Source organism: Falco peregrinus, chromosome 7 (genome assembly GCF_023634155.1).
Source record: "Falco peregrinus isolate bFalPer1 chromosome 7, bFalPer1.pri, whole genome shotgun sequence".
In the NCBI taxonomy this organism is placed as follows: Eukaryota; Metazoa; Chordata; class Aves; order Falconiformes; family Falconidae; genus Falco; species Falco peregrinus.
This window is the reverse complement of record NC_073727.1, coordinates 56,947,155-56,961,687: the sequence shown is the minus strand read 5'-3', so window position 1 is coordinate 56,961,687 and position 14,533 is coordinate 56,947,155. Positions and strand designations below refer to the sequence as shown.

The following is a 14,533-nucleotide window of genomic DNA, read 5'->3' as shown; positions in this document are numbered from 1 at the left end:
TCACTTTTGCCAACAGTGGTCACAAGCCAAGTAACTAAAAAGGGAAGAGCCCTGACGAGACTGCAGTATGTCCAATATCCTACTGGATGCTTCTGGTCCTCTGTGATTCCACCTACTGTATGGCTGGGTGTGGTCTTGCTCCTGTTGAAATGACGGGCAAAATTTCCATCAACGTAATGGGCCTTAATTCTGCCCCGTGAATAAATTCTGATTAAAGGATTTAGTTTTCAGTTATTAAATATGACAGTCTACACTCAATGTGGATCTCACCAAAGACACAACATTCCCAGCTCTAGAGACAAAGATTCTCTTATCTATTCTTGGAGACATGAAGACCATGACTGCCGTAAAATTATCATGGTAGTGACAGAATAACCTCATGGATTGAGAAATAAATTGAGACCTTTGACAATTCCCTTTGAAATCAATACACTTTCAATCACACCTTTCAGAAGGTTGTCAGTATCTTCCATACCTGACTTCCAAGGCTGAAACCTTTTTAACAGTAACAGGACAGGGACCATCCATACCTCACCTTACAAGTGGGTCATGGCACAGGAAAAAATTATCTGTTGTTTCACATTACTTGAGATATTTTCCAGCAAGAAGTACTCTTAACAATTTTTCCAGACAAAGCCCAGAATTCTGCTAAACACACAAAAGACTAGAACTCAAAAGTGTTCTCTACAGACACTGCAAACTATTTCTCAACAGGTCAGCTCTACATACAGAACTATTTGCAAATTATTAAAAATATAAAAAATATTAAAACACACAGGCTGTTATTACATTTACAAGTCTCACAGGGATGAAATGCAAATTATTCTGTACTACAAATATTTGGGTAACTGAAACCTTGCCCAAAATATTTGAAAAAACACGAAAAGAAAAAGTCTTTTTATGGGTTAAGGTAATAATGAGAAAACTGTTCTCCCAAAAATCTGTATCTTATTGTTGGACTGAAAGTAGTTTAATAGAGAAAATATTCATTGACAGAGCAGTATTTTACATAGAGAATTAAGCCCCATCGAAGTGGGCAGTATCATTCCATCTACAAGGGAAGTGCCAAAGGAGATGGCCAAAATTTGCAACGGTGTGGTAATACCAGCAGGGATGGATTTGTTGCTATTATGATTAAAGCATATAAACAGAAGATTAGGAGGGGAGAGAGTGAAAAGAGAGGAAGAATAGTTTATTGGTTGGAAGAAGGGCAGGGAGTAGCTTATGTTGGAATGCAGTGTCACAGTTACACACCATAAAGCTTTCAGTTGCTCCCATTACATGAATGTCAGAACGCAGCTGCCACTTTCCAGAAGAAATTCTTTCCATTTTCATTTTGGAAGTACAGGGTGGGATTTTATTTTATTTTTTCAGTGTAGCACTCTCATGAGATCACTACACTGCATCTGCAGGTACCCTTAAGGTACATGGACTGGTAAACATGAACCGTGTAGACATAATCTGGAACACTTACTACTTACGATGAACCAGTAATATGCCCTTAAAGTGGAGAGACGGCTCAACAAAAAGAAAGTATTAAGAATTAGATTTTCTGTTGTCTTGAACCAACAGCTTTCACAGTCATCAATATACAGCTATACCTACCAATAAATTTCAATGACAATCCATTCAGTTTAAGGAAACGTGGCTGAACAAGGTGAATCAGAAACCAGCCTTACACTTATAATCTAATTTTGCTGATGAAAAAGGAAAGTCATGATCTTCCATCACTGCCTCAAGATCCTTTGACTTCTGTTTTCAAGTGCTCTACTTAAGACACTTGGAGAGGGTGTATTTCACCACTCACTGAAGTTAGCCCTCAAAAGGCACACAGTCCACAGCCCTGCTTGGCTAGAAGGGTTAGTAGACAGGTAAGGAAAAGATTGAGAGCAATTTGGTGTTGGAAGGAAGTCCATTACCATTTTAACCATTCTAAGTGGCTTAATTTAATGACACACTCTGGAGGAAGAAGAGCAGAACAAGTTCTGACTTGTTGTATCTGTGAACAGAAGGATAAGAGAGCCAGGACGTACACACTGAGAACAAACAGAACACAAAGTCAAACCTTGTATTTTTGTCAAAGGAAGAAAAGAAACAAGGAATATTCGAGGCTTATGATAGAAGTTCTATCCCCAAGTCTTGTCAGGGTATCAGAATAAGATAAAAAGATAGAGGAGGGGGTGAGGAATCCTCTCAGTCAGGCTGGTTTTCCATCTTCGCATTGACTTTCCCAGAACTGTAAGCATTTTAAATAAGGGAAAATTACAAAATTCCTTTGCTCTTAGCCTTAATTATTATTACAAATGGAATATAGGCAGGAATCTGCTGAAAGAGCAAAATTATCACATCTGATTTATCACACAAATAAAACTGGTCATCGAGTAGTAAGTGGAACTAAGAACAAGAATTTGAAGAATTAAGACTCAGTGAATCTGACTCCTTATACAGAATTAATGCTTTCTTTTGGAATTTGAAATGCAGTGGAATTTTCCAGTGACTAGAAATGTAAAAAAGTTATTAGAAGCCTATTTTCATTAACATTAATTGAACTTTCTTACAGTACTCCAAAAGTAACAAGTTTATTAAATATATTTGTGGTTCCTGGACTTCCACTTAAATGTATGCTTAACACCAAATTCCACATGAAAGAGCAAACTCTAATGATTTTTTCCCCCCAAAATGTCACAATTAAGTAGACTTGTATCCAAACAACAGAAATCAAGCATTTCAAATGTTTATACATTGAAATAAATGGAAAAGGAAGTGGACTTCTATTACATTTAATTTTGAAGATAACCTCAGTCATAAGAGCACAGAGGGTGATTCTTAAGAAGAAATCTAAGGTTTGATATAGTTCTCGAAGCATAGGTTTACAGTCACTCAACACATCCTCAGGTATCTGAAAAGATCCATTGAGGCATTGGCAAAAATGCCCCTAAAATAATCACTAATCAAAGAAATACTAAAAAGACGGGGGAAAAAAAATTCTCCAGTATTTATCTGAACTTAATTCAATAGTGTATTAGAAATGTCCTACACGCAGTGAATGTGCAATCTAAGCTCAGAGATTTTATAACTTTTTTGTATAGTTTGTGTCTTTTTCTGATTCCTTTCACTCCCGCAGTGAACTCTCCAAACAGAACATGCCGTTCTCAGTATAGAAGCTAATGCAGAGGAATAAATTTTTCCATTCTAGCCTCTAAAGTAAGCATGCCTAGAACTCACTGCAACCCATGGGGAATGAACAAATTAACAATATGACAGAATAAAAAATACTTTTAATTACAACACTGTCCATTCTAAGTAACATCTTCTAACTACAAGTTCCAATCCAAGTCCTTCCTTGCTGCTTGAGTAACTTTATCACATACAATGAGAGGAAAGAGCTGAAGAAGTAGTTCCGCTTCTTTGGTGAGGGCTCAGGATTGCCAGTGAAATTACATTTTAATATAGAGCTTCTATTGACTAGATCTCAGTTACTAGAGTTATAGCCATGCTCAGAGTTTAACTACACGTTTTCAAAGTCTGTGTTCAAAAACTCCACGATGTCCCCTTCACATGCTCCTTTTGTGAACAATTCTTCAATGCCCTAATTGACTGCTTTCCCCTTTTCTCTACTCAATTTTAAATTAGCATGAAAAATGCTGATTTCTGGCTCTATTATCTTCTATAAAAGCATATTAATTGCAGTAGGAAAACAAAATAAATTCAAGCTATGTGCAATGTATCTTGATACTGAATTTTGATTGTTTGGTCCAACTCTCCGAAGAGATGAGTCTCTGATTTTCAAGTGCTATGCATATACATATGCATACAGAACCAAAAGATCACATCACCCAGCATAAAAAGTTCCTTGGGAAATCTGGCTTTCAAAAGGGTGTTGAGCTCTTTTGTAACGTATGCTATAAATCCTAACCGGTTTTGAAATTTACTTCTTATCATATGTTTATGATTCACTCACTTTTATAGAATTATTTCACGTAGTTATTACAATAGAAATCTAAATTTTTTGAGATTCAAAATCACAAGATTTTATGAAGGAATCTGTAAAAAATCCACACTACTTAAAAAACCCTGTTATTATGCCATTTACCATTCTAGACATTTTTTTATTTTTAGTCTTTCATTTCCTCTTCATTCTCATGTTTTACTTTGGATTCTTGATGAATGATCACAGATTTTGCTTTTCAGTATATTTTTCTTCCTTTTCTGTTTGTACATTTGGCTACTTTAACATCTTCTAACTTCCTAGAAAAAATAATTTTTATAGGTTTATTTGAATTCTGACTACATACAACTGAAAAGAAAACAGATGTTTAATTAGCAGTGAAATAAACAGTTATTGAAAAAATTTAAGTCTCTTGAAATCAAGATTATTGTTCTTATGTTATCCTACTTTGACTCATCGCAGATCAAAATCCTGCTTTTCATACTGCTTCTATATTCAACTAAGCAGTAAACCAAACAGGTTAAACAAGGTGATAGAAGTTTCAGTTTCAGTGAACATTATGAAGAACACATGATTTTCCAATGAAAATCCTAGGAATTAGTTCTTCCTCAGGCCTTTGTATCACAGGCTTATGATCTAAATAAGCTAATATTAGGGCAATGTTATTATTGACTCCGAATCCGCACTCTTAAAAATGCAATCAATGTTAAAAACAGAAACCTGCATTCATATGCTCAGTAATTACGTTCTGACAGAGGCACTGTTCCTTGTTTTGTCAGGCCTGTCTTTTAATTGCACCAGACATCAATTTTAATTAAATCTGTAACTTGTGCTGTTAGTTATCACTCTACTATTTACCAGTCCCATCCGATCTTCAATACTTCTGGAATTTTAAGTTTTCTTAACTCAGAAGAGTACTGACCTATATGTAACCTAGCATTTCCCGTAAAGTTTCAGGACAGAGCAGGTGATACCTACCTGCTTCACTCACTTCAAAAGCCACAGCAGGTATGCTATGTATACACATTGCAGCACTGTTCAAAATGCATTATTTGTTTTCAAAATACACATAAGGCAGTATTAAGAATGAATTTTATATATATATATTTAGAAAGTATTTTCTAGAAGGCAAACCAGAGCTTTAATACTTACCCTACCCTTTATTTCCAGTATCTCTACTTCTGTAGAGATGTAGGAGAGACATTTAGGAATCAAATAAGACAAACTGACAGTATATAGCATTTGGTCTGTATTTGGTAGATATTAAAAGAGTGGATTTAAAAATGAGTGTTGTTTAATTTAATGTATATCCCATATTTTCTATTCTTAAAGACTGTCATATTGCAATCTTTCACCTGTTCTCTAAACTGAGTTTCTATATTCACACTTCTTGGTCAGATACTGAACTCGGCCAGGCAAATCCACAAATAGCTACCCCCTTTCAGGTGTTGACAATATGATGAACTACAGTTTCCATGTGGCTAACATGAGCTGAGCCACAGTGTATTAACAACACAAGAGAACACAAACATGGCTTAAAATACTAGTGAGCAGAATAAAACAAAGCAATTCAAGTCAAGGTTCACTTCAAAAAGCTTTCTTTGGACCAGCTAATAAGGCATGAGCTTTGGCCAAGTAGGCTGACAAGAACCATAAGCCTCATCCAAACCTTCCATTCATGCTTCCTTGGTAAACTCTAGGTTTTGGGTTAGAAGTTTAAGATCGCAACAGTGATGACACAGAACTTGAAAAGGGTGTAGTTCACAGGTAATCCTTCCCACCGTGAAACCTGGAAAACTTTACATGTTCCTAATCCTGAAGTTTTGTGTTGCCAAAATGTCCAGAATTTTATTCTCTTATATTGGTAGCTTGAGCCTCACCTTTCATTGTTTCTTGCTGGCTACTTCTGCAGTTAAAAGCAAGAACAAGTCTGGATTGCAGAGGACAGACATATAAAGTAGAGCCCCCTAGAAAACTCTTTTACTTTTTAATCTATCTCCCTCCTTTTTTTTAGGGGTGGAACAATTTTAAAGCATAAATCCTGTTATCTCATTTTAGAGGGAACTGGATTGTTAACTAGCAGGCAGTTATACACCGTTGATCACAACATATTTGGTCAACATAAGAGTCAAAAGATGGCACCACGTGTAACAGACTATACAATGTATGATTAAAAGCTAATTTACCTGGTTAAAACAAGAAAGCAGAAAACAGAAAATCAGACACACACAAATAAATAATGGTCGGGTATCTTCACAGCATGACTGAAGACCAGTCTCATGTTACTGATCAAATTTCAGTTCCTGATAGGTTTAATTATTTGTCGATAATTCATAGTTTACACCATGCTGGCTTGAAGGCAATCTTCCCTGGTAAAAATTGAATTCTTAAATGTGGAGAAAGATGAACACAAAAAATTTTACTCCTGATTTAATTTGCCCTTAGGCATTTTACATCTGAAGATGTATCATATTCAACAGTTTATTTCTCATTACATTTTAAATTTTCTAAATTTTTTTTTGTATCCTTGAGATGTTTTACATTGTTTTGTCCTCTATATTACAAGGTGGACTGTTTGGCTGTGAAGAGAAAAGTAATTTCAGGCAGACCTACACAGTACATGGCACCTGGACAGTGCCTGTTCCAATTCGCAAAGGTGGTGTCCAGTAGGCCTTATACAAAAAAACACACCTGCCTGTCGACTGCTGCATTTTCTTACAGTTTACATTTTTTAAAGCTTTTTTTTGGCGGGGAGAGGTAGAAAAGAACATGACTGGGACTGTTAGGATTAGAGTCTGTCATCAAGCCAGTGAAAATAATGGTTGCCAGTGGTCTCATGGGTGAGCTGACACTCTCAACGCCATTCCACAATTATCAGCCTTTCACAGACAGCATTCATAAGTTTTGTTCAGTTTTTAAATTCAGGCTGGTGGCCTTTTATGAGGGTCTCAGTCGAAAATCAGTATCTCTCTAACAAATCTTTGTTTGCCATTAACTCACCCACTATTGCTCTTTGCTTTGCAGCCTCCCACGCCAGAGCGCAACGGTTTTATATTTGTCTTAGGTTTTCATATGAAGGTTGTTTTCATTTTTTCCTTTTTTTAAAAAAATATATCTCCACAAATCTTTGTAGAAACTTTTTAGATGCTTTAAAGATACAGTAACTTATTTACCTGATTTGGTCAGGTTTAACAAATCATCTGCCATCTGCCTTACTTCTTGCTTTTTCCAAATACGAAAGCTGCATAATGCTTGCAAATGCACCGAGTTCGTATTGCTTGCTTTACTGGCTATTCCACTGGATTTTTTGATATTGCCTGAGGTGTCACTGAGAAAACAGACTCATCAGAACTTTGTCATCTGTTAACAGGTGGATTGTGCAGACTCTGCCACGTGTATACTGTCAACTAAAGCAAATTTTAAATTAATTGCTGGCTCAGACCACCTGTGCTTCCTTGTATATGCTCTGAAAGACTTGCTATCTATCAAGAACGGATAGAGAGAACTGCCGAATATATATATATATATATATAATAGAAATAGTCCAATTCAGGACCAACTTAAAACATCCAGAATTAAATTAACACAGATGTCTCATTGAAGGCAGCTGAATTTAAGACTCATTTGTGCAAAACTGTGGTACAGTCTTTTTTTGCTCCCTCAAAGGCCTCCTTGGCCTTTTGGTTTGAGTATGAAATCCCAAAATGAGGACTACTTATGTCACACTAAACGTGTGATTTAGGGGAACACCAAGGGCAATAAAAGACCCTACTACTAGCCACAGAACCTTTGGAATGACAGAATAAAAATCTATTATCAGCTAAATTTAAAAAAGAATGATAAAATGTATTTCTGGCTTTTTCTAACATCAGAAGTAACAACAACAATGTTCTGTAGATGAAAGCTCCTTCGCTTTTTAAAATGAAATATTTTTTAAAAAAATTAAAAAGAAGAAATAAAGCTACCATGCAGGTATAGAAGCATTTTCTAAAGTAACTACATTCAAAAAGCTCTAACAAAATGCTTCCCATTGAGATCAGTCTCAATACCTGTGGCCACTAATAGTACTAATAATGGGTGAAAGAAATGTTTTTTCTATGGATTAGAAACCAGCCAAACAGACAGTACAACAGCAGGGATATATAGCCCATTTCAGTAATTCAAAAGGTTAACAAAAAATGCCAGGTACTTCCTGTTAGCCATGTTTAATTTATTTATGAAAGGGAATTAACAGCACCAACACTTTACACATCATAAAAAAAAATTTAGAATATGCAGCAATGAAGAAATGTTTGCTTAACTCAAGAAGTTCAGTTAGTGGACAGCCTCCTGATTTATCAGATAAATCCAGTGCTGATTTATCAATAATAAGACCCATTACAGAAACCTTCAAAGGTTTACATTAGCAGATCCTGAACAAGTTGTAGCTCCTCAAGTGAATGACCTGAATGCAATGCATATACAGACAAAAGAAAAACATGAAAATATGGTTATGCTACTGTAGAAATTTGTGGAAACATTAAATGCAGACAATGTTATGCTCATCAGAATTCTCAAAAGAAAGTACAGACCAACAGGATTCTGTTTGGAAGAGAACGCAGTGAAGGAAAGGTAAGGCAGATGCACACGAACGTGTGCACAAAATGATGTGACAGGGTTTCCAAGGCATGAACTTGTTTTATACACAACTATTCAAACTTACATTTTGTCAGCTACTATTTATGAAATCAACCCAGTTCTAGATTTATGCAGTATTCTTTTGCACCACCAAGATAGCAGCAATGCATGGGTTTGAAGTACGTATTACAGAAATTTTGTTTGCTTAAACTGATACATACTCAGAGGTTTTAAAGTCTTCCTCCTCAATATGTTTTACAGGAAGAGCAATGCTTACATTGTATGATAGTGATATCAAATGATTAATAAAATTGAATGTCTTTTTAGCAGTTTGACTTTAACCCAGTTAAAGAGAATGAGTTGTTAACAGTTAACTCAGGTTACAAGCACTTTGTATGTCCTGCTAAGAGCTTAGTTAAGGACCGGCAAATCCTTTTCTTTATAAAAGGAACTTCACAAAGGAAGCACCTCCACAAGACAGATGAGCTGCTGGGAAACTCATCACAAGCAAAGAGCTCAGCAAAACCAGGGGAAAGGTAATTCCGGCAGGGGGAGATCTCAGCTACCGACTTACTGACCATTGACTCAAGAAATCCCCCAGACCCAAAAGAAGTTGCAACTGAGCATGTAAATTAATTAACATGAGAAGCGAGAAAAAATTTGACAAACGGGAAATGGAGTACTAAGTACTGAAGGAGCTGGGTAACTTGTAACCAATGAAGGCTGATGCCTTTGTATGCTAAACCATATAAATAGTGTAAATTTTTGACGGTCAGGGAGCTAGGCATCTGTGGATTACCACTTAGCTCTCTACTCTGCACAAACTAGAATAAAGAAGTAAGGAATACCTCTACTCGGTCGGTAAACTGGTGTTGCACACCAGGTAATGAACCCACTTACAGGACAAGAGTTTCACTCATTAATAAGTGTTAATTTATTACCACAAAGGTGCTGGCTTTTCAAAAGCATCATTGCAAATGAAAGACTAATTCTGTAACAGATTGAATTTCATTAGCAAGGAAATGTGTCAATCTTGTGATTAAATTAATGATCAAACAGATTGTTTTAGGAAACACTCAGTAGTGTTGCCAGCAAAGCACAAGGAAATCCTCCAAGTAAAGATTTGTATTTTAGAAGAATATGCCTGGAGGATGTAGCATATTTATGAGTTAGGCTCAGGCTCCAACCAACTGAGAAAATAATTTTGTCACTCAGCTTCATTTTTTCAGTTCTGCTGGCTGAATGAAGAGCGAAGAAGATTATAAGATTAAGATCAAGTATGAAGTAAGCTGTACATTATTGCTTTTTCCATCTCCACAGAGTAAGGCTGATTAACATTTTTCCTTCCCGGTGTCAAAATTTTTTTAGTAGTCTGACAAACTCTGGATGCTCCACTCCCCATGAAGAGGTGAACCTCAACGAGATTTGACGCCCAGCATGACAACTGAGAGGTGTTCACGGTTACGTGTGTATGAGCAAACAGACCACCCAGGAACTATTCCCTGGTCCCGCCACTGAACAGGGTGGCATAGGATGGTCTGTGTCCACATGGCTGCATTTCCCCTGAATCCTGCCTTCAAACAGGAGGTCTGCATCCAGACTAACTACTGGGAATGGTCCTGGGCCTCTGCCGAGCCCAGAGGCATGCCAGGGTGCCTGGGAGTGGCTGGCTGCTTTGGGCCAGAAAGTCTCTTAAAGACTAGTTCAAAAACATCACTGCCTAGCTGGCCCAGTGCTCACACCCATGGAGTAGCCCCATTTAGTTACAAGTATGGATGTAACCTGTGTGGCCCTTCTTTACTATTCAGACTTAGTTAAAGGCATCAACCTATGACTAAGTTTGTGTCAAGGGGTCTCCTGAAGAACTTGTTAACAGAAGCCTCCCTGAGAGCCAATAGGAAAATAGGGATGGGGTCCAAAACTGAATTTATCCTGGAGTGAACTGGCAATTCCTGTTCCATTTCTCTTTTTATGAAATAAGAAAGCATTATTTCACAGAAATATAAGAAAAAAAAAAACCCACAGTACCCCATTAACCTGCAGAACACAAGGCCCCAAGAAATTAGGAGCATACAAACCCAACAGCTGAAGAGCAACCAAGAAGGACAGATAAGGAGATAGTACTTTCTTCTTTTCATGCATGCTATCTCAAGATCACCAGGTTCCTTCTCATCAATGTAAAAGAGAGGGACAATCTACTCTCTATTTGGTTAGATTATGAAAGGGTTTTAAATCGTGTAACAAAAATCAAATCTGTTACACATATTCTCCAAATACAAACGTTTACTGAATTATTGGAACACTAAATACAACACATTAACCTCTAGCTCAGAATAATAAACTGTGAGCAATCAAAGGCTCTTAAAGCAGAGAATTTAAGACCAAAACCAAAGCTCATGTAATAAAAGAATATCGCATAAGAACTACACAAAAATAAAATCAAATTATCTAGCTACTAAAATACACATATGTGCTCAAAATCTTGTGGGAATCAAATATTCCAGTAAAAATAAAGGGAGAGATGGAAACACAAGTTTCTTATTATCATACTTCATATGTTATAAAACCTAACAGTTAACTTATTTTTGGCAAAGGGACAAAGGTTGAACAACACGCTGGCTTACACAAATATTTTCTATTGTTAAATGCATCTTAAATGTAGTTTGTCATATATTAACTTCATGAACATAGTGCACCATGCAGTCTAAGAGCATCCCAAAGATAATTATGTTTCAAAACATTGATGAACAGCTAGCTGACAGCTTCCAGTGAGCCAGGTGTAAAAAAATTACTCAACAATTTATAGTTTAATTGAAAACAGATAAAATCATACGTATAATAAAGGCTGTACAGATGTTGCCCAAAGAAAGGCTGATATCTTTGGACAAATTACCACATATGATATTTTCTAGAACACTCCCTCTTGAAAAGATAAAACAGTAATAAAAGTTCTCTCCAAAAAAATGCACTTGTTTATAATCACAAAGTTAAATATGTCTGTGGAAATATACCAAGTTAACCTCATGTTTCACATTTTTAGTTGCTGTTTCCTTTAAAGGAAGAAAAAAAAAGTTGGACGTGGAGTGGAAATGGTTATGAAGTGGAAGAACCTACTCACACATATATTAAACACAGACTTTACGCTAACACTGCATTTCCATCCACTGAAGATTCTATAACGTAAAGGAAGAGGCAATGGTTCAGCAAGAGTGCATGTTTAAGAATAAAAATTCAGTATTCTTCATTCATCATCCACTAGTACAGTGAGTTACTACTGAGCACTAACACCCATTTCCAGAGCTGCAAGGACATGGTCCTGCCTCAGCTGCCTTATTGCTTCAAAGTGACAATGAAAAATGTTCAGATACACATGAACATGCAGTAACACCTCTCACTCCTGCTGACTTACACAACGACTAACTTGCATAAGCAATGATACATAGATACGTATATTTTAAAAACAACGTCCTTCATTGTAGTACCAATCATGACACATATTTTTTTCCATACATTCCCCCATGTGTAACCAGCAATCTGCTTGCCTTGAGATAAGAAGACATTAAGACCATAGCCAGTCAATTTTTGGTGCAGTAACATAATGTAATTGACAATTATCCACTGATGTGTTTATAAATTTAAAGATGAGAAGACAACAAAGTCCTAAATATATTTGTTACCATTACTAATTATTTACAAGGACACTTAAAGGTTCAAATTCAGTCAGAATTTTTTATCGAACTATTATATGTTATTAGGATTAGTCATTAATGGGTATATTTCATTTTAATTGAAAGGAAAGACATGGCATTACTCATAGACTAAGCACGTGCACTGCTTTGCTAAAAATACAACTTCCATTCTATAAGGTTAATGTACCTGAAGTTCTGATGCTCGCTTCATCATCTCCAGTGTAATGTAGCAACCAATAGAATGAGCAATCAGTACCAGCTTTATATCTTTTGATACATTCTTTTTGAGGAAGTTCAGCTTATGCTCTACTTGTCCGTTAAGTCCAAAAACATCCTCTAGTTCCTTAATATCTGTGTCTGAAACATAAAAGAAAAGAAGTCCTTTGTTTTAATGATACAGATTTCAAGTATCTCCCTCCCTTCTTTGGAAAACTCTGGAATAATCAAGCTTATTAATTAAAAAAAAACACCAACCCACCAAACTTAAAAAAATAATTTTAGAGTTGCCACCACTGGTAAATATAGACTGATGAATTACATGTACAGGATGTGAAGCCTTATGAGTAGCTGGGGAACCAGGGAAGGATACAGAAACACATGAAGCTTTATGCCACATCATCTAGCCTTCATTGATCACTGGATCTGCTTAAATCAATCCAACTTTACATTGAGAGATAAGAACCTACATAAAAGCAGTACTGCCCCAGAATAAGAGTCCCTGCACTCAAGACAAACTATCACATATGTAATCATGCACTGAGAGCCATCACATACTCAAAATCTGTATTAAAATAAAGATGCACAAAAAAGTCCCATGGAATGAGGAAAAATATGAAATGCCTGTGTCAACATGGAACACTAGCACTTTATATATTCTGCATATTCTTACCATTCTCAATCCAGCCACAGAGGAAGATCAAGTTAGAGCTTCATGGTTCTAGGTTATTGTGCAATTTAATTGCTGTTTTGCTAGGGACCTCCTAAAGGAGCTTTGTAATCACTTACAGTGAGGACTTTGCTACTTGCTTCCTGGCCAGTCAACAATAATACATGGACAGTGTTGATGCCTGTAAGAATTTACAGCAATTTGGGCATCCTATCTCTTGCTCGTGAGGTAGGTGACATGGCTCTAAGTTCCCCAATCTACGGGGGTTCACAGCTTTTTCATCTGCTAGAAAGGTGTTCTACCCACTAAACTAAAAGCTATGTTAAGGATTCACTAAAAGCTACATTAAGCCAGGTCGAGCTGGAGTACTCTATGGAAAAGACTGTAAGAAGAAATATTGAAAATCAAGGAATGAAAGAAAAGAGGCAGAAAGCGTGAAGGAACATATGCTTATAGCTTGTCTAAAAGAGATGCACTGGTAATAATATGACTTAATTTCCTAAATCCATGCTATCACCTCAGGGCTTGATTACGTACTCCAGCTTAAATTTCTGATCTTTTATGCTCCTTACATGTTGACTTGCAACACAGCTTTAGTCTGAAATAAGCTAAATCTCTTGGCGGCAAGGTTCAGAAGCATTATTGAGCCATGGTCCTACAGACAGCACATAAGTTCCTGGCAAAAGCCACCCACCCCTAACAATTCAGGAACAGCTAACTAAGGTAGTGCACACGCAGCCCTAAGCACCCCACCAAGTATAAGGTGTTTAACTTCCTGCTTTGGTTTCTTTTGATGACCCCTGCATCAGCTCCCTATGTGAAAAATAGATGTGGAAGAAAGCATCCGGCAGGCAGGGATACTATAAAGACACATATATTAAAAAACTGAAACACACTGAAAAACTCCTCTAAGAGAAATTTAGAGAGCATCATAGATCCATTTCATATGTAGTGGGGTTTTTGCCCGCTTAGAGAAAGCACTGACTACGTAGTTAACTGCCTATGATTGTGAACACAGTTCATCAAATGATAATCTGTATATAGTAAATTTGACGGCAGTTGGTCAGTAATCTCAAATATTAAAAATCATCGCTGCTGTAGTGAAGTTATCAGGGGTTTGAGAGTGACAGTATTGGTAGCCTAAGTGGGCTGTCACTGTACTGCCTTTTTGATCATCTGTATGAAGCACAACCTTTCAAATTGAAATAATTGCTCAAGAATGAGTTCTGATGGCTTTTTTCTGAGCTTAAACTACTACCACAAAGGTCACAACAAAGATCTTTAGTTAAACTAATCTACTAAAAGTACTAATGATCATATTCCAGCCTATTTTACAGTTGTTTACTCTATATGAAAAAGGGGTTTACTAAAAAACACTCAAGGAATGTAAAA

The 14,533-nt window shown here is 36.5% G+C and overlaps 1 protein-coding gene across 4 annotated transcripts in view; it reads right to left on the bottom strand.

Moving 5' to 3' along the window:
• LDAH (lipid droplet associated hydrolase) overlaps nt 1-14,533 on the bottom strand; it is a 124,434-nt gene that overhangs the window by 51,899 nt on the left and 58,002 nt on the right. For all 4 annotated transcript variants that reach the window (XM_055810188.1, XM_055810187.1, XM_055810191.1 and 1 more), the window contains one exon: nt 12,443-12,612. In XM_055810188.1, coding sequence (XP_055666163.1) covers nt 12,443-12,612 — 170 coding nt within the window. The remainder of the gene's footprint in view (nt 1-12,442; nt 12,613-14,533) is intronic.